We start from the raw sequence: 19,428 nt of genomic DNA on the forward strand, positions 1-19,428 counted from the left end.
TGGTGGGGGCTTTAAAATATATTAAAACTTATGTACAATATGTTGGCCTTCCCATACACGCTCCATAAAATGTACTTTGTTTTTGCATACCTGACCACACTCCTACCATTGAAAGGAAAGGGATGCAAAACTTTAGAAAAGAAATTCACAGAGAATGCTAAAAGAGATACACTTAAAGGCACTGTTGGAACCATATATGCTTTTCTCCCCTTTCGAGAATCAGGATGGGCAAGATCCTGGTCTTGCTTTGATGATAGAACCCTTTACTCACATCATGGTTCATTTTGGGTTTTCAACACAAAAGAACATTCTGAAAATAAAAAATAAACTTTTTATTCTCAGAGAAAAAGATAAATACTTTAAACATGATATTGGTCTCAACACCAGCATCTGATTGTAAAAAAAAGGAAAAAACAAGAAAAAATAATATTAATCATAAAAATCAATAAAATAAAATTAAAATAATCTCAATCATCTGTACATATTTTTTGTTGATGTAGTTTTTTTTCTCATATTTTGTACACAGTGTCCCCTACTGGTAGGTTCCTTTCACTGCCGCTCCTGAGAAAAGCATGGCTCAGTCACAACCTCAGACTGGCTCCCCGCAAACCTCCAGAGTCTCCTCCTCGTCCAGTGAGAGAGCCTTGGCAGTCCATTTAGCCTGGCCCTGTTTAGCAGGGGATGGTGGGCTCCTCTCTCATTGGTCACGCTCATGCCTCTGAGTACGAGTTCTGTGTGTTGAGCTTGTCTTTCTTGAGCTTTACCCCGTCCACAAGCTCAAAGTTATAGTTCTCCAGAGCGGATAAGTTCCTGTCGGCCATGCCCCCGTGGGAGCAGGCGCAGTAGAGGACCACGCCGCATATGGCCCCCAGGAAGACCCCGAGGGCACTCATGGCGATGATGGTGATGAGGATGGGGTCCAGGGTCTTGAGCATGTTCCCTCCTCCGATCTCACTGCTCTCCACCATGCGCGGGAAGTCTGTGATGTCCTCCACTGCACGCGCACAAGCAAGAGGTGACATGTGAGAGACATGAAGACACAAAGCCAGAGAAAAGACAACAGAGAGACATTGACGTGAAATTCAGAAATCTGTGAAAGTATTAGAAAGTGACGTACAGATCTCATTGGGGTTGTCCTCAGGCAGCATGGGCTCAGTGGAGACAGCAGGATCTGCAGACAGAGAAACCAACGATAAGAGATGGCATGGGCACAGTGCAGAAAAGAGTCCAAAACTATGCAAAACCAGGCTTAAAGGAACACTTCACCGTTTTTTCTGGCGCGACAGAGCCAGTGAGTGCACGCATTGAAATGTGAGAGGAATGTATCAACTCGTCTTAATTAAGAGAATAACGTAGTTTAATATGAAAAAACGGTGAAGTGTTCCTTTAATGTAGCACACAACGCACACTCAAGGAATCTACTCACCTCTGCAGTCAACCATGTGGAGATTGTCCAGAATCTTGATGTCATCCACTGCAATGTTCCCAAAACTCTTCCTCTCCACTGCAGCTTCAATGACCACCTGTTGGGCAGGAGGGGCTAGTTAACACATGACCTTTCATCTGCTATGGAATGAATAGCTGGGCATTTTTATATACTGTATATACATCTCTGTTTCTCACATACTGTCAGTACAAAAAAGTCAGGCAGCTAATAATGCTACACTCTTATCCTAATGGACATAATGGACTGGACTGAGCTCTGAGAGCTGTTCCTGATATGGTTTACTAGAGTGATTGTTGAGTACCTGATATGGTTTACTAGAATGAGTGTTGAGTACCTGATATGGCTTACTAGAGTGAGTGTTGAGTACCTGATATGGTTTACTAGAGTGAGTGTACCTGATATGGTTTACTAGAGTGAGTCAGTGTACCTGATACTGTATGGTTTACTAGAGTGAGTATACCTGATATGGTTTACTAGAGTGAGTGTACCTGATATGGTTTACTAGAGTAAGTATTGAGTACCTGATATGGTTTACTAGAGTGAGTGTACCTGATATGGTTTACTAGAGTGAGTCAGTGTACCTGATATGGTTTACTAGAGTGAGTGAGTGTACCTGATATGGTTTACTATAGTGAGTGTACCTGATATGGTTTCCTAGAGTGAGTGGGTGTACCTGATATGGTTTACTAGAGTGAGTGAGTGTACCTGATATGGTTTAGAGTGGTCAGTGTACCTGATATGGTTTACTAGAATGGGGCACTGGGACTCGGCCCTCCCTCCAGCGGTTGCCTTGGTGTCCACTGACGGTCCAGAGCAGGATGTCGGCCGAGCCCTTGGGGCTCTCCTTGCGTTGCTTGATGTGCAGTGTGCCGATGTGTGAGCCCACCATGTGGTACCAGAAGGACAGGCACAGGTCCGACTCCTGCGATGCCACCTCTGGGCTCACGATGCGCGCCACCTCAGTCTCGTGGGCACCCGGCGACAGGATGATGAAGTTCCCTGAGCCACCTGTGGAATTCAATGTTAATGGAGTCAGTTTAGAGTTGCCATGTTGGATGAAGTAACAACAGTTTGCCAAGTAATGTTACATTGTGAGTTTCATTTTCACAAAGTCTAAGTTTCTCCTGAGTATTCTGTCCTATTTGATTTCTCTCCTTCTCTCCATCACCTTTGTGGTCCATATTAGGTCCTGTGTTAAGGGTGGGGGTGCCACTGGTTTGAATCTGCCACCGGAATCCATTGTCTTCTAAACTCCAACGACAAAATGATGGCTCATGGAAGCCAAAATCACAGGCAAACCATGTAAAACCTGTGAAACAAAAAAACAACAACAAAGATTCTCAAATATTGCAAAACTAAAGTACAATATCCACTACAATACTATGCTACATATCTTACATACTGTATGTATGCAACAAGTATCTAGTATTTCCAACGCCTTCATTCAACAACACTTGAAAAAATACTAGGGCCCAATAGGGGGCAGCAAAGCTCTATCACACAGTATGAGTCTGATGTGCTGCAAGATATACTACCAACAACAGAGACCGAGTAACAAAGAAGAAAAAAAGAAATATGCAGACACAGTCCAGATCAAGGAAGTAGCCTACATGTTACAGGCTGCACATGGCAGGATGTTCCATTATATATAAAAAAACAATAACTCATAACTGTTTTAACTGTGTTGGAAAACAAAGAGATCAGGAGAATGTCAACACCGGAAAATGAGAGGATGAGAAGTAAAATCAGAGGAAGAGAGAGGCATTCTAATAGCATGCTCAGATAAGACAGCAGCTTTCACTTAAAGCCCACAGCGAGGGGCAGCTTTTTTAATGAGGCCAGTGGTGCTCTTTAAAGGAAATGGCTAATATATTAGGGCAGCATTTCCCCAAGACAATCCCCCCCAGAGAGAGAGAGAGAGAGAGAGAGAGAGAGACTGATAGAGATGAAGGAGGGGAATAGAAATTAGCCTCATATTGTTATTCAGCGCTATGGAGAAACATCCGACAAAAATACAGCGAAATAGATGGAGCACAAAGATTGCAGTGTGAAGAGCAGGGGCAGACAGACAGACAGAGAGAGAGAGAGAGAGAGAGAGAGAGAGAGAGAGAGGAAGACAGCGAAGTGGGAGGGAGACAGGTCTAGATATGCCTGTAACAGCCACTGGGCTTTTGTCTGTGCGCCCCTCGTTCTATTCTCTCAGCACAAGACAGAAGGAGAGCAGAAATTCCTTTCAGTAAGAATGTCAGACCTGTGCTCCGACGCACGGCATCCAGTCTATTTATCCAGGCAACGCTGAGGAAAGAATTCCCAGCAAAAACCCACAGGGCAGGCACTCTGCCACTAGTGCTGAGGAACATACGCCCGTTTCCAATTAAAAAGGCTTTGTTTTGCCTTTTCCATCTCTGAGAGGATTAAGGCTGGATCAGTGCGGAGCGGGGAGGAGGATATGTCTTCCTGCCCCAGTCCAAGGCTTGCTCTGTGCACAATGTGTTACACAGAGAGAGTGCCTCGGCAGAGTCCACCACAGGAGCACACCGTTAACTAAATTGCTCCCCTGAATCCATATCCTAGTGAGGCCATCCACTGCCATGCAGTTACCAGGCAAACACAGACTAGCTTCTATTTTAATTAGTCAAGGTCAGCTAAAAGGGAGAGGAGAGAGAGTGGGAGAGAGAGAGAGAGAGAGAGAGAGAGAGAGAGAGAGAGAGAGAGAGAGAGAGAGAGAGAGAGAGAGTGTGTCTGTGTGTGTGCCTCGGGAAAAGGGAATGAAAGGTGCAGTCCATTATCATACACTTGATTGATAATAACTCACAGCACAGACACAAACACAGTGAAGAAGCATATTGGCAACACAATCACTGCTGTTTCAGACACAAAAACGTGGGCAGAAAAAAGCCCTCAGGAGAAGAGAGAGAGTTTACTGAGACATCCATCAACAGTGAAAACAGCAGAGAGAAATGAGCTGGAAAAAGAGTACGGAGGGGAAAAAAATTTACCTTGCTCCTGCCGAACCGTCTCCAACTCGGTTGTGGTTTCTGGCATGACGGTACCTCCTGCTGGACAGCGGTAAAAGAACAGTTAGACATGCGCTCCCATCTCTGCTGTACTGCAGCCCAGCTCTTCATATCTAATGGCCATGCTGCTCTCAGGGAATTGCTGTATATTTACTGTTGTACTGTACGTCTGCAGTTCATCTGCTGTTGAACTGTTGCTCTTGATAACAATGATAATGGCTTGTTTTCTTTTCAAATCAATGTGGATTTGGTGAGTCACTGTGCGTAGGCTATTCTGCCTGGCTGCGCTGAGCTGAGCTGAGCTAGAGTAAGAGTAAGGGGGTTCTGTTCTGTGGCAGAGCAGCTCCTTCATTAGTGTCATTCTATCTATCCAGAGGGGGGGCTGAGAGCTCGTCACTGCTCTGATTTGAGGAGACCTACTTTCCCCTCCTTCTGTACGGACACAGAGGCCCCAGCATGCTCACACTCACACCAAGAGACTGCAGTCTAGAGGACAAGTACAAGGGTGTCTGGAGGTGTGTGTGTGTGTGTGTGTGTGTGTGTGTGTGTGTGTGTGTGTGTGTGTGTGTGTGTGTGTGTGTGTGTGTGTGCGCGTGCGTGCATGCATGCGATGTGAAAGGGTAGAAAGAGCACAGATCCTCATCCTGGTGATCTTAATACCAATACTGGATGTGTGTAAGAATGACACAACAGGTGCTGGAGCCATTGGTTTGTGAAATGCTTTCTGTGCAGGTGCTGAAGGTGCTCAGGTGTAAAAAGAGATAGAGAGAGTGAGAGAGAGAGAGAGAGAGAGAGAGAGAAACTGATACAGTAGGGTGTTAGTTGATCAGGTGCATTCTGGATGCAGTGGGCTATTATGAGTGCAATGGTGCATGTACGTGTCAGTGTGACAGGGTCAGTGTGTGTTAGCGTGCTCAATCATATGTGTGAGAGTGTATCATGAGCGTGTGAGTCCACATGTGTGTTTACTACGTGTGTGAGTGTGTGAGTGTGTGCATGCATGCGAGGGAGGGAGTAGGGGCTGCAGTCTCATTGGGGTGGCGTTGGCACCTGTCAGCTCGTAGTCATCACCTGTTCCACTGTGGCAGTTGGCCTGCTCGTCATCACACTCGTCTGATGGAGTAGTGCTGGGGGCCGGCGTGGTGGGGGCAACAGTCGGCGCTAGAGAGAGAGGGAGAGAGAGAGAAGGAGAGAGAGAGAGGGAGAGAGGGAGAGGGAGAGAGAGGGAGAGATATTGAAATACAGTCATTGGCGTTTCCTCAGTGCTGTTTTATTGCTTCTGCAAAGCAAACAAACACGTGTGTGATGAGCTCCGTGAGGCGAGCGTGCAGTGTGGCGGTGGCAGAGGGTATAAATAGGGCGCGTGGATCTGAGGCTAGCCTGCGGGCCGCTGCTGCTGTGGGCAGTGGAGAGCCACGCCCTGAGCCGCACTGCGCCGCTGAGGTTGGCAGCAGACCTGTCATTAGGGCCCGAGGGCCCCCTTTGGATGTGGGGAGGCCCTGGAGGCGTGGTGTGGCATACTCTGTGGCGTGGGGCCCCTGATCTGTGGCAGAGTGGGCACGCAGCGGGCACAACCGCTCTGTTTACTCAAGGCTCTAATGGAGCTCATCACAGGGGCACTGGGCTTCTGCAGTTAGAGGGGGGAGCAGATATGATGGATTACAGAGATGTCATTGGAGTCATCAAGGAGAGAGAGAGAGAGAGAGAGAGAGAGAGAGAGAGAGAGAGAGAGAGAGAGAGAGAGAGAGAGAGAGAGGGAGAGAGAGAGAGGAGGGGAAGGGAGGAAAAAGGATCTGAGAGAAACACATGTCTGTCAGATGCTGTGGAAAGCAATGGAAATGTGAGCCAGGTCAACAGGGGCAGACACTGGGTGAATAGGTCAGAAGTGTGTATGTGTGTGTGTCAGAAGTGTGTGTGTGTGTGTGTGTGTGTGTGTGTGTGTGTGTGTGTCTGCGTGTGTGTATGTGTGTGTGCTGGCCATCACAGACATGTGCATCAGCTCTGTTTAAGCTTGTGTTCTGCAATGTCTGTTGTCGCCAAAGCCTTGTTTGATTGTTTGCGTACATGATGATGTTTTTGTGGGTACATGCATCTGAGCTGTATACACAGTGCTTGTGTGTGTGTGTGTGTGTGTGTGTGGCGGGGGGTGCGTGTGCATTGGCATTAACACTGACAACAAGCGCTGTGATCCAAAGCCCCAGCGGGACTCCGGAGGCCTCACATAGGCAGCCAGAACAAGCCAGAGAGAGAGAGAGAGAGAGAGAGAGTGAGTGAGGGGGGGCACTAATCCACTGGGGCAGGTGGACAGAGATCTACTCCATCTGTTTGTGAGGCTCAGCTTTTGGAGAGGGAGATCTGGGCGGGGTGGAGGGGCCTGCCTGCCTTTGAAGTCGCATCTGCAGGACAACTGTCCTGGTGGAGTCCAGAGATGCCTCCCCCCTCACAGCTGTACTCTCTCCTGGGCGTAACCACTCATATGTGGATGAGGGCTCTCGCCTGCCTGACTTCTGTGCACACACACACACACACACTGAGCCTTTTCTAGCTCCCCGCATCCACATCAGTCGCCGGGCGCACACACACAAGCCTCTGCCTGATTACAAATTAGCTCCAAGGAAGAGCATATTTACACCAGAGCTACCTGCAAGTAATTTAGCTGCAGAGGATCAGAGGTTCATTTGAAGATATCCCAGAGCCATGTCTGTGTAGGAGATGTTAACATTTATATTGAATCATGTCAAACAGTTTCTGTTGGAACTGCACAGGGATTTCTAGGTTTTCATTTACAAGATAAAAACACAAGCATCTGTTGGTTTAGGACCAAGGCAGATGGAGCAGATGCTAAACAGGTCTTGTGCGCGCAAGTCTGGGTGAGTGTGTGTGTGTTTGTTGGAGGAGCTGCTGAGGCAGTAGGCATACCTTCTATCTCACAGCCAAGGAGCTCCAGACGCAGTCCCAGCCCAGCAGGGGTGGCTCTGTCTGGGTACACCCTCACGTAGCGCGTCAGCATGGGCTCCACAATCCTCTGCACAGGGGTGTCGTAGTTCATGTTGCCTTCGAAAATCTACCGGGAGAGAGAGAGAGAGAGAGAGAGAGAGAGAGAGAGAGAGAGAGAGAGAGAGAGAGAGAGAGAGAATGCGTTAATGACAGACAAGTGATAGAAGATAGAAGAGGTGGAAGATGCTGAGGCAGGGAAAAAGGGGGATAGAGAAAAGATGCAAGACGAAAAGGGGTGCAAGATTCTTCCAGTCCCTCTCTCTCTCTCTCTCCCTCTCTCTTCCCAGGCCCTCGGGCTCTTTAGCGCTCGCCTGTCTCTGATCAACTGAACAGAGCGGAGCAGCGAAACCAGAGAGCCGCGCTCGCCGAGATCAGAGAGGGCCGCCGCCGTTTCCCGCTGGTGGCAGAGCGGTCCAGCGCAGCAGGGGGGGTGGACGTGCCGGTCAGAAGCCCCAGCTCACGCCGCACTGAGCCTGAGACTGAGCCGCGCCTGTGAAGTGCCGTTACCTTGATGAGAGAGAGAGGGGAAGAGACTCCCTGGGTGCGCCGGCACACCACGCAGATGAGAGCGGACGAGCCAATGGCCGTTAGCGCCGTCTCCTCATTTGTCCTTCACTCCGAGCGAGGCGGACGGGGAGAGGGAGCGAGACAGAGAGCGAGCGGAGCGAGCGGGGAGGCAAGACAGGAGGTTTTTAAGTAGGACAGCGGGGCATCAAGCTTTCGCTTGCCTTTAAATCAAATGCCAGGGCCATCTGGGATAGATTTATGTTCCCTGTCGCCCCGGTGCTTGTAAGTGGGGATGAGGTGTTGCTGCACTGGCAGCATTGAGGGAAATGGAAGAATACTCATGCATGCACACACGCCTCTCTTTTTCTCTGTCTCTCTGTCTCTCTCTCTCTCTCTCTTTCCTACACACACACACACACACCTAACACACACACAACTGCACAAAGTGTGCAGCATGACAATCTTGACACATGCATGTGTGGTCTACACGGTGTCAGACATCCTCTATTCCCCCTGTTCTCTCCACTTCTTTGACTTCTGTTCTCTCTGTCTCTATTTAACACCCCTTTGCAAAGGTAAGCAATTCTGCTTCGAGGCTGCTTGGGGTGAGGATCTTACTAAAAGAGGCAGCAACCCAGGCAGGGCATCATCAACACATGCTAATCATAGCGTGGAGGCGGTATTCCCTTCCAAACACTTCAAGGCTGTGTAGGTTGTGAACGTGACAAATTCATTCTAATTGTATTCGAATAATGAAACACCTCCAGCCCACTTCAACATGGATGACCTTGGCCTCACCTTGGGCTTGGTGCCAGTGGAGTCCATGACCATCTTCCAGTCGGAGCTGTCGTTGCTGTAGCCCAGGCGGAACTTCTTCATGAAGACCTTGTTCTCGCGGTGCTTGCCTCCCTGGATGATGAGGCCGCGCAGCAGCTTCTGCTCCGCCAGGTCCACCTGCAGCCACTCGCTGGTGAAGGGCTGCGCCTGCGCCGGCAGCATCCAGCCCGAGCGACTGGTCAGCAGGCGGGCGTTCTCCGGCACCCAGCTGCGGTCCGTGTGGGAGGAGGCCGTGATCTGGGAGTCGGTGATGAGGCCGGACACCATGCCCAACATGCCCATGCACGGGTACTCTGATTTACAGGGAGAGAAAGAGAGAACATTTATATTGTGCACTTGCCATAGATGTTAAAATGTAACATTTCATTCCTTAAGGCCCTCTTTCTTTTTGCCTTTTTTTTCTTTTTGAGATAATTTTTCTTTCACAAGCGGGCAAGACAGAAATGGAGTAATAATATCAAACCCCCTGCAATCAAAGTCCTATCTGCTATCTGCAGATAGAATGCAAAACCACAGAGTGCTCGAGAAGGAGGAGAGAGCAAGGGACTGAGATGCAGCGTGTGCTAAGATAGAGGTATTACAAAAGGACTGATAGCATCACAGCACATGAGTGGGGAGATGAACAATGAGCCTTCTCAAGGCTTACACGGATTCAGTCAGAGAGAGGCTGGAGAGATAACATGTGGAAAGGTGTGCTCTCTCTCTCTCACTCTCTTTTTCTCTCTCTCTTTATTAGACACACACACACACACACACACACACACACACACACACAGTGTTTCTCTCTCACTCTCAGTCTCTGTATGTGTGTGCACATCGGTGTGTGTTCATGTGCTTGTGTCTGACGGTCTGTACTTGGCAGTCTGAGCGAGTGTGTCTCTCCCCCTCTTTGCCCTCCTTGCCTTTGACCTCTGGTGTGTCCATCTCCCTTCCTGCCTGCGGTGTTTGTCTCCTGATGTCTAATTAAGGCTGGCCTTTCATTCTTAACCTGATGCCAGGGGAGCTTCCCCTCTCTCTCTTTCATCTCCCGCCACCCTGCCACTCTATCCATCTTGCCCTCTCCCCCGCTGGCCCACTTGCTCTCAAAGTAAAAGTCTTCGGCTCATCCTCTGTGTGCTGCTTCCATAAGCTGATGACTACAATCTGATCATAATATTTTACTGTCAGATGGAGCCTGGACTAAAGAGGATGAATTGTAGGGGGAAAAAAATGAAAGCTGGAGTGTGTGAAACCACTGACTCTCTGTCCAGCCAAAGCTTTATTGTCTGCAATCTGTCGAGAGCAATATCATCAAAAATTTCAATCTGCTCCCACTGACCGAATAGCCACAAATAACCGCAGAGAGGGTCTGGGAAAGGTCACCAGTGGTGTTTAATGTTTGACTCAGAGAAAAAAGAACTCCGACAGAGTCTGGCTCAGAACTGAGTCTCTGTTGTACTCCACTAAACTTCCTCGCTCACTCTGAGGTCGGGGAAAATACCCTCGCCGCCTGTCTCCCCGAGCAACGGCGGAGTTGAGATCTGTGTTCCATGGATCCTGACAACAAACGGCCACGGTGAGATTTGTCTCCATTTGAAGGGGCCTAGGAGAGGGGGATGGATGGGCTCCCTTCCTACTGGGCCAGAAATGCTGACAGAGAGAGGCACACAGAACAAAGCCAGTCAGAGGAGAGGCAAAGCGGGAAAGGGAAAAGTCTGATTCTCTGAAGGGGGAAAAAAAACAAGAACCAAGAACTTTCCCTTCGCTTGTCGACTTGGCAAAAAAAAACTTGTGCACTGCAGAATATCGATGATTTTTTTATATTTTTATCTGCCCCGTTTCTGGGTAGCAGCCGAGGTTAATGGCAGTCAGCTGGGACTCGGGGACAGCTTTGGGGTAGCATGGGCGGGCAGACACGCCCCAGAGGGATTGTGGGATGTGTGTGTGTGTGTGTGTGTGTGTGTGTGTGGTGGTAGACGGCCCTCTGGGTGGAGCTGCCATTGGAAGCATGCCCGTCTGGCCACATGCTCAGCTGGCCTTGTTTACAAACATGAGGAGGAGGCTTATTAATGTGTGTCAGAGGCAGTGTGTGCAGTAGCAGCGCGGGGAGAGCTCGCGCGCTTATCTGCTGTCAGTCCCTGCGTCTGAACATCATCCGCGCTGTGATTTGAAGGGCATGATAGACTTCGCTCTATCTCTCCCTCTTTCTCTCCGTCTCTCTGCATCCCTCTGTTCTCCTCTCTATCATTAGCCTGCCCGAGCAGTGGCCCAGCTGGCGGCATCATCAGAGCGCAGGCCGCAGCGCATTGATGATGTCACTGGGGCAACCCATAATGCATCTAGCCTCTGATGTGTTTGCAGTGTGGTCTGGTCGCCCGCCCAAACATGGCAACGTCCAGCTGTGCCCTGGGGACTGCTGAACCGCACAGACGCACACACACACACGCACACACGCACACACACACAAGCACAGGCACACACATACAAACACACACCAACATGCAGTCTTTCATCAATTCATACACAGATGTGCACAGCAGTGGATTCCTAAAATAATCTTTAAACGCTCCATGTGCACATCACACGGGGATCCATAGAATATTTCATATACATCTCCATATACAGTACATACACATGCTTCCACATGCGGGACAGTGAAGGCGGATGTCAGAGGCTGGATGAGTAGCGCACGCATCACTGTAAAGAGGGATGACATTGAGGGAGTAATGATATGAAATCCTCCACAATCAAAGCCTTGTGGAGAGGGTGGCACTCTGCCAGAAAGCACACAGCTTCAAATGGATCTGTGCCAGCTAGGACAGAGAGTGTGAGGAGTGTGTGTGGCTCTGCGTGTGTGTGTGTGTGTCTGGCTTGAACAGCTACAGTAAACTGGACTGTGAATATACTACACTATTGACTGAGTACATGCATGCACGCGCATGTGTGTGTGTGTGTGTATTTGAGTAGACGTAGTAGATGAAGTTCTGTGTGTGTGTGTACAGTGTGTGTGCACGTGTGCTTGTGTACAGTGGGAGAGAGAGATGAGCACTCAGTGAGCTGTGCTGCAGTGCTTGCTGCTAGGGCTGCTGCCATTCATTTTAAATGAGCTACATCCAAACATCAGGTAACATAAATACGTAATCAACTTCATGTGCCTCTCATCTATAATGCAAAAGCCACTGCACTCCTGTCAGAGAAAATAGCAAAAACTCCAGCCCGTTGCCTCTCTCTCTCCCTCTTTCTCTCTCTCCCTTTTTCTCTCTCTCTCTCTCTCTCTCTCTCTCTCTCACTCTCCCCCCATCTCTCTCTCTATGAGTAAACAATCTGAGTTGCATGAGAGATGGGCTGAGTGCAAAAAGAGGAGGTTAAACGAATGAGTGAAACATTCATAGGTGATGCCAACAAGAGCAGACAGAGAACTCGCTCTCCCAGTTTCTATACCCAACACGCTAGCTAGAATCATCCCAAACTGCGTTCCTATCTCCTGCTACGCTGACAGGACGAGAGAATGCATCACGGCAGGCACAGCCAAAAAAGCTGGATCAGGAGCTCACCTGAGATCTTGCAGCCGTAGATCTCGAAGCGCATGGCGATGCCGTTGTCCCAGGTGAGCGGCCGCAGGCGCACGTAGCGGGCGAGGGTGCGTTTGGGCAGCGTGGCCTTCACCAGGTCCGTGGGGTTGCTGTTCCCGACGAAAACCTGACAATGACACAATGACAAAGAGACAGGCATCAATTATTAACGCTGTTTGTTTTCGAATGTCAGCTGGGGAGCGAGGGCTCAACAAAGCACGGGAATCACCTGGCGCCTTGCCCCAGAAAATGAGGGGGGGGGGGCAGACGGAGAGACAGAGGGCTTATTTAGGTCAGCTTCCTCAAAGCACTGCTGTTATGATGATGTGGAGGAGAAAAGACACTCCTAAAGAGAGACCGTTACAGGGAGCTTGCCACTCTAATGATTTTCATGGAGATGAAGAATTACGGCTAAAAGACGGGCACTCACCCATTAACCTCGGCAGGACAGAGCACTGCTCAAAATTCACTCCTTAAATGTCAGCCAAGTCATCTCCTCTGTATGGATCCCTCACTCACTCCTAACTCTGTCTATCTCTAGCCTCCATCCGCCTCCCTCTCTCCCTCTCTCCCTCCCAGTAGCCCGCAGGAAGAGCATCCAGTGTGCTGATCAGAGCCCTCCACAGCTAATCACGCAGCCCAATGATGCCATAACCCTTTGGCCTTTCCAACTGAGTGCCTGCCAGGCCCGCCAGCACTCTGACAATGCCCACGCAATGTGTGTGTGTGTGTGTTTGTGTGTGTGTGTGTGTGTGTGTGTGTGTGTGTGTGTGTGTGTGTGTGTGTGTGCGTGCGTGTGTGTGTGTGTGTGTGTGTGTGTGTGCACAGAAAGCTAACATGGGCTGAAGTGTGCCTCACACATGCAAGCAAACTCACACTCTTACAAAGTATCTAGGGCACACTTGCAGACACACACACACACACACACACACACACACACACACACACACACACGCACACATCCTGTGCACTGCTTATCAAGTGTGTGTGTGTGTGTGTGTGTGTGTATGAGAGAGAGCGAGAGAGAGAGAATCCTGCTCATTCCCTCTTCTGTTAGGGGTGTGCAATAATCCCATTTTCTGGGATTTTGTCGATACCAACATTTAAATGATATTTAGCTAATTGTTTGTGTCTTATAATATACTAGTATCTCACACATGCAAATAGCATACATGTATCCTTATTAATGATATTATATAACAACATATAACTATTTACCTCCGTGTTTAAGAGGGTCTCTATGCGGCACTATGTGACCACAAGTTATAAGTGCACTAAGAAAGGTTAAGGTAACGTTATGTTTTGCTTTTTAAGGAAGATGGTGCTTATGATATTTGAGATGTCCAAGTAAATTTGGCGTTTCGGAACAATAAGGCATGTTGAACCTTTTCCTTCTAGTGAGTGTCAATAAGAGAGAAACACTTAACATAATGTCCCCCCACAGGAGGACAAAAGAGTGAGTGCTTGATGTGAGACAATTGTGTTTACACTTAAGACATCCTGAGCTTTAGCACTTTCCCACGGCAACCGCTCAACACCTCAGTCACCTCTGGCACACACGTTTATTTGTCCACTGGAAAGGAGCCTGGCCTGTTTGCTGACCTGATCACTGATCGATCACGTGCACGTGTGTGTGTGTGTGTGTGTGTGTGTGTGTGTGTGTGCGTTGTCATGCTTTGCTTGACTGCTCTGATGAAGAGGCACTCAGAGCAGCTGCTCAAACACAGGCCCATTCCAGACGCCCTCCTGGACTCGTCCTCTCTAAGAATCTCTCTTTTAATCAGTTATATTGTGTCCTGCACACTCAAGACAAAACAGTGATACTCACTAGATGCTATCATTGCTTTTGGGTCCATTTTTGTCCTCTGGATTTATGTTGTCGCTGAGATCATATCTGAATGACTAATGTATAATCTGAAAGACCTGCCATTGACTAATGTATAACCTGAAACTAATGACTAATGTACATAATATCATCTCATCATTTCAGTTAGCTAGACAATACCCAGAAAACACCTTTAATTCTGTTGGGTTTTTTCTGTTTCTGACATACATACAGTAATCAATGCAAGATCCCTTGTTTTACTTGGCATCCAGTTTGTCTAATTCTATATCAAGGGACTCAGCTCACCTCTGAGGGATTTCTGTGGGATTGTGTGGACCACAGTAGAGCTGCTTGATTTATGAGTGAGCAGCGTTGGAAAGACTATATTGTAAATAAAGTCACTAGTGATTCTCACAGTGTAGCAACTGACCTCATGTGAACCCAGCCAAACAGCTTGTTGAAAAGTTATGAGGCAATATATGCTGTGAGAACCACTGACTTTACACTGGACGTGGGTGTGTGTGTGTGTGTGTGTGTGTGTGTGTGTGTGGGTGGGTGGGGGTGAGAGAAAGAGAGAGTGTGAGTAAGAGTGAGAGAGAGAGAGAGAGAGAGAGAGAGAGAGAGAGAGAAAGAGAGAGGGTGTGAGTATTTATGCACATCTGATGTCTCTCACTTTCTGCTTGGAGCCCTCCTTTAATGTGATCCAGTCCTCGCTGTTGGAGCTCACTTCGACTTTATACGAGCGCACAAAATAGGTCTTCATGGTCTCCTTGGAGATGGCACCTTGTGTTCCGATAGCTGTGATGAAGCGAAGGAAGCCTAGATCAACCTGTGAGAGTGACAGGAAGAGACAGACACAATGAGAGAGAGAGAGAGAGAGAGAGAGAGGGAAACAGAGAGAGAGAGAGAGAGATATTAAGTTGTGGCCAGCTGTTGTGTTGCTGCTGTGAGCCATAACCGGAGGGAAATGAGCCACTAAAAGAGCGAGCGCAGACATTTGAGCGCCGCGCTGTAATCAGCCGAGTCATCTCCAGCTCTGTTCTACGCGTCAGGAACATGAATATGAGATCATAATTATGAGCGGAAAAGAGCTGGCACCATTTCATTTCCTGCGAGGAAAGCATGCAGGAAAGGGGCTTTTGGGAATAGACAACCTTACTGCCAGACAAAATATATCACCACGTTATTAACACAGCAGTTGCAAGACGTGCACAAATATAGACTACTGCATGATCTGGAATTAAAGTGAGTATTTCCACACAGAACACACCCTACATACATATTCACACAATGTAAACGTACGTATGCACTTGACCTAAAGATAGCTTTCTATCCAGTATCGTCCCTTTCTGTTTCAGCTACAGAGGCTACATTCTGTGTTTCTGAACAGACTGTGCAAACGCAGCCTCTTCACTGCACCGTCGAGCACTCTTGACTAAAGTCAGTCCCATCCTGGGCAGGAGTGAGGGGGTAATGGGGAGAGTTGGAGAAGGCGCTTGACTGGCGAGGTGGGCGGATCACGGGAGCAGGGCTTCTCCAGCGTCCCCGGCTCCAGTGGCATTAGCGTTTCAAGGGTCTGGCTTCATCGTCACTAATGAGGAATAATGTGCTTTGCGTGCAAAGAAAAACAGAGGACTTTATCAACTGCAGGCCTCTGGCAGCCTGGAAAAAAAAAAGAAATCTGGGAATAGCCATGCTGTGGTGAAAGAGCAAGCGAGAGAGAGGGAGGGAGAAAGCGAGAGGTACTTCAAAGTAACCAAAGTAATGCGAGCATTTCTCAAATGACTGTGCTCTACATCTGAGAGGGGATATGGGAGGCTGTTGATACTTAACACATACAAATGGGCTGACATGTTTAAGACTGCTCGGGACATGGACCTAAAAAATCAAAGCCTTCTATCCCACAGATAACGTCTCACGACATCTCATACGCCTTAGATTCTTAGGAGCTGGCCGCTGATGATCCATTTCACTCCAGCGCAATAACTTTCAGAGCTAAGCACAAAAACAGATGCTATCATGTATGAAGTTCCTCTTAAAAATGAACGCTTGAAGAAAATGGAGAATATAAGTTCTGATGGATTACCAAATAAGGGCAAGATTTCTGGGACACGGTCTAATATAGAACATGCTCTCTGCCCTCTTGTCTTTTACTTTATAAATGGGGTCACTCACGTGACCGCACATACATCCATCTACATTTGAGGGATAGAACAAGACATGGAAAGAGCCGGAAGCCTGTTTATGTGAAGTTAGTGTGGATGAAGTAGGTGATCCGCAACCAGCCCTCTGCTTTCTGTCTGTCTGTGCTAGACACATCTCAAAGCCAGCCACCATGCTCTGCCACCACCGTGACTAATGTTAGACGGACTCTCGGAGAAGCTGACCAATAACATAGCTTGTCACTGGATCCGTCCGCTAATTGGCCTTCAACAAATATTCCAGAGAGAATGTCAGGAGAGAAAGGGAGGCGGAGAGACAGAATGAGGAGACAGACAGTGACCTTGTCTTGCCACACTTCTTCAAAGCTGGCCTTTTTTCAAACGTCCATCGCCTCCCATGGAGTCATTAAGCGCTCTCACCTGGTAGCGCGAGCCCTTAAGCTATGATTCTATATGCAGCGGCAGCGTGAGCATGATGAAATATACATGAAGAGAGAGGACACGTGTTTCAGCTGTAGGCCAGACGGCAGCGCACAGAAACACAGAGAATGAGAGGCCAGAGGGGCTCCATGGGCGAGAGGGTCGGACGGACTGATCTGAAAACTGTGGCGTGGCGGGCAGACTGAATCGATTTCTTCAGCCCATTCATGCATACTGACAACAGATCAGCACTAATGAACAAAACATAATTTATTGATGCTTATACAGCTCAGACAGAAGCCAGAGTGAAGGAGAGGGAGGAGACATGGCGAGAGGAGGCACTCAATGGGATGGAAGGAGGACACAATGGAGGGAGGCGCGGAGAGGTGCAGCTTGGGACGGAGGGATATGAAAGAGCCAGAAGAAAGACAGGGTGAAAAGACAAAAGCGTCAGTCATCATCTGCCCCTAAGTGAATGAGTCGAGAGAATGAATCACGCTGAATGGCTGATGCAATAGTCGTCTCCATGTGTTAAAAAGCAGCGGATGTTCTTCGCTGCGGAAAAGGTATTTTAAGACTGTGCTGACAAAGCAAAACAATGGCCCACACTCCATTCCAATTTTTTTGTCATTTTCTTAGATGGTTTTATGTAAACAGCTGTGCTGGGAACAGAGTCCATCGCAAGACGAATGACAAAAAACAAAAGCTTATCACTTTAAGCTACTAAACATTCTGGTGCTTGAAATGATTGCGGACAGCTCTGTACATTCTTTTCAAGGACTAAAAGGCATATGATAGAATAGCACACGCTTCCTCTACAGACATAATGTCCAAGCATTTGTGGCTTTCACAAGCAAATTTGCCCATTCTCTGTCTCCCACTTTCCTCCCTCTACTTCAGTCCCACCTGACCATGCGCTAGGTGGGCAAGCTGAACGCTGCGAGCTGTTTAACACGGGCGAGGCTAGTGAACGCACACCGCTCTCATTACACTGACAAATGAAAGCAGAAAAGCAGAAACGGAATTAGTCGCGCTCTAGCTTGTAGGCAGCCAGTTAAGCCTGCTGCGCAATTAGATTAACAGGGGAGAAATGTTTCAACACATCTCTGTGTGTGTGTGTGTGTGTGTGAGTGTGTGTGTGTGTGCATGTTTGTGTGTGTGTGTGTGTGTGTGTGTGTGTGTGTGCATGTGTGTGTGTGTGTGTGTGTGCAAGTTCATTTTCGACTTCGAATGTTGTCCCTTTGTCCCCTCTGAGGAAGATGACTTGGTGCTAATCCGTCCTTAACCCTTGTAAAAATTCATTAAATGGAGCTCCATCATGAGTTGAGAATTAGCCCGAGCCGGCCCTATGGAGCCATGTGACGGTGCAGGGGAGGAGAGCGGCAGCCAGGGGCAGCGTCTCTGGTGGCTGATGGAACGCAGGGGAAGGCAAGAAGAGAGACGCGGGGGCTCCAGCAAACTGTTTCCCACTGCTTGTCTTTCTCGTAACACAGCTCATGAGAGTGGGTGGGTGGAGGGTTCAGCGCATGGGGAGGGTTTACAACGCCGGAGAGTGGGGCTTGCCAGTGTGAGATCTGTTTATCTGGCAGCCAATTCAGTGTCTATGTGGAAAAATACAACCTCTCCCCCAATCGGAGTGTATGTGGGTGGGAAAGAGGGATGAGGGAGTGAGAGAGAAAGAGAGAGAGAAAGAGAGAGAGAGAGAGACGGAGAGAGAGATAGATAGAGAGAAAGAGAGAGAGAGGGATAGAGAGAGAGAGAGAGAGAGAGAGAGAGAGAGAGAGAGAGAGAGAGAGAGAGAGAGAGAGGGACTGATTTCCCAACTGGCAAGCAAAATATGCTTGCTGTCCTTTTGGCTCACAAAACAAGGGGTAAAAAAAGCTAAAGTAAAAACAACAAAGCTCACCACTATGTAGAGAAGTCTTGTTTTATGAATCCAATGCAAATACCATCTGGCTAAAGTGGTGCCATGATGTGTCCCTCCAGGCCAGAGGCAAAATAAGGCTAGGATGAGGAGGTGGGTTAGTCCTAAGTCCCTGGGAAAGTAAACACACCTCGAGGTATTTCCAGGGCACCAAAGAACGCACGCTCTGTCCCTCTCTCTTCCTTTGTCATCCATCATTCACCCAATGCCTTTTCCTGCCATTCTTTTTTTGGCAATAACTGTTCGACACCTGGCCGATGCGTGGTTTCTTATAAATTCCATTAACAGAAGGTGTAATTAATTCGCTTTTCATGAAAATTGTATTACGCGATGCTGTGAGACCTATGAGCTCCCCTGGGACCTTTCTAATTCATCACCAAATTTACCTGGCAGGATTACGCTGCTATTTTTAGCCCTCATGGCTGCATGGTAGCATTAAATTATGCACCTTTTTTCTCAAGCTCCAATCATCTACTTCATCTGACAGTGAGAAACGACCTAAGCCAACTAATGGGTGCACAAGTGCGTAGTGTGTGTGTGTGTGTGTGTGTGTGTGTGTGTGTGTGGATTTGTGTTTTAATGTTAAAAAAGAGAATCTGCAAGTCTAATTTCCTTATAGACGTTCTAATATTACACTGACTAACTGCGCCAGGGCCAAGATCAACTGAACGTAGTCTGCTGTAATTGTAAACTAGGAATCCATCTACATAGTTTTTTGTTCTTGCAATCCACTCTGGGGCT

The 19,428-nt window shown here is 48.2% G+C and overlaps 1 protein-coding gene across 4 annotated transcripts in view; it reads right to left on the reverse strand.

Annotated features, from left to right (window-relative positions):
* Positions 1-317: 317 nt before the first annotated feature.
* Positions 318-19,428, reverse strand: part of nrp1a (neuropilin 1a) — a 58,823-nt gene continuing 39,712 nt past the window's right edge. For 3 of the 4 annotated variants that reach the window (XM_062520676.1, XM_062520677.1, XM_062520675.1), the window contains 11 exons: positions 14,855-15,010; positions 12,339-12,483; positions 8,767-9,098; positions 7,384-7,528; positions 5,536-5,625; positions 4,447-4,506; positions 2,616-2,756; positions 2,181-2,455; positions 1,427-1,523; positions 1,118-1,171; positions 318-994 (listed from right to left, as the gene is read on the reverse strand). In XM_062520676.1, coding sequence (XP_062376660.1) covers positions 711-994; positions 1,118-1,171; positions 1,427-1,523; positions 2,181-2,455; positions 2,616-2,756; positions 4,447-4,506; positions 5,536-5,625; positions 7,384-7,528; positions 8,767-9,098; positions 12,339-12,483; positions 14,855-15,010 — 1,779 coding nt within the window. In that variant the 3' untranslated portion in view covers positions 318-710. The remainder of the gene's footprint in view (positions 995-1,117; positions 1,172-1,426; positions 1,524-2,180; positions 2,456-2,615; positions 2,757-4,446; positions 4,507-5,535; positions 5,626-7,383; positions 7,529-8,766; positions 9,099-12,338; positions 12,484-14,854; positions 15,011-19,428) is intronic. The other variant, XM_062520679.1, reaches the window with a different exon arrangement.

This window comes from Sardina pilchardus, chromosome 19 (genome assembly GCF_963854185.1).
Source record: "Sardina pilchardus chromosome 19, fSarPil1.1, whole genome shotgun sequence".
Taxonomy (NCBI): Eukaryota; Metazoa; Chordata; class Actinopteri; order Clupeiformes; family Clupeidae; genus Sardina; species Sardina pilchardus.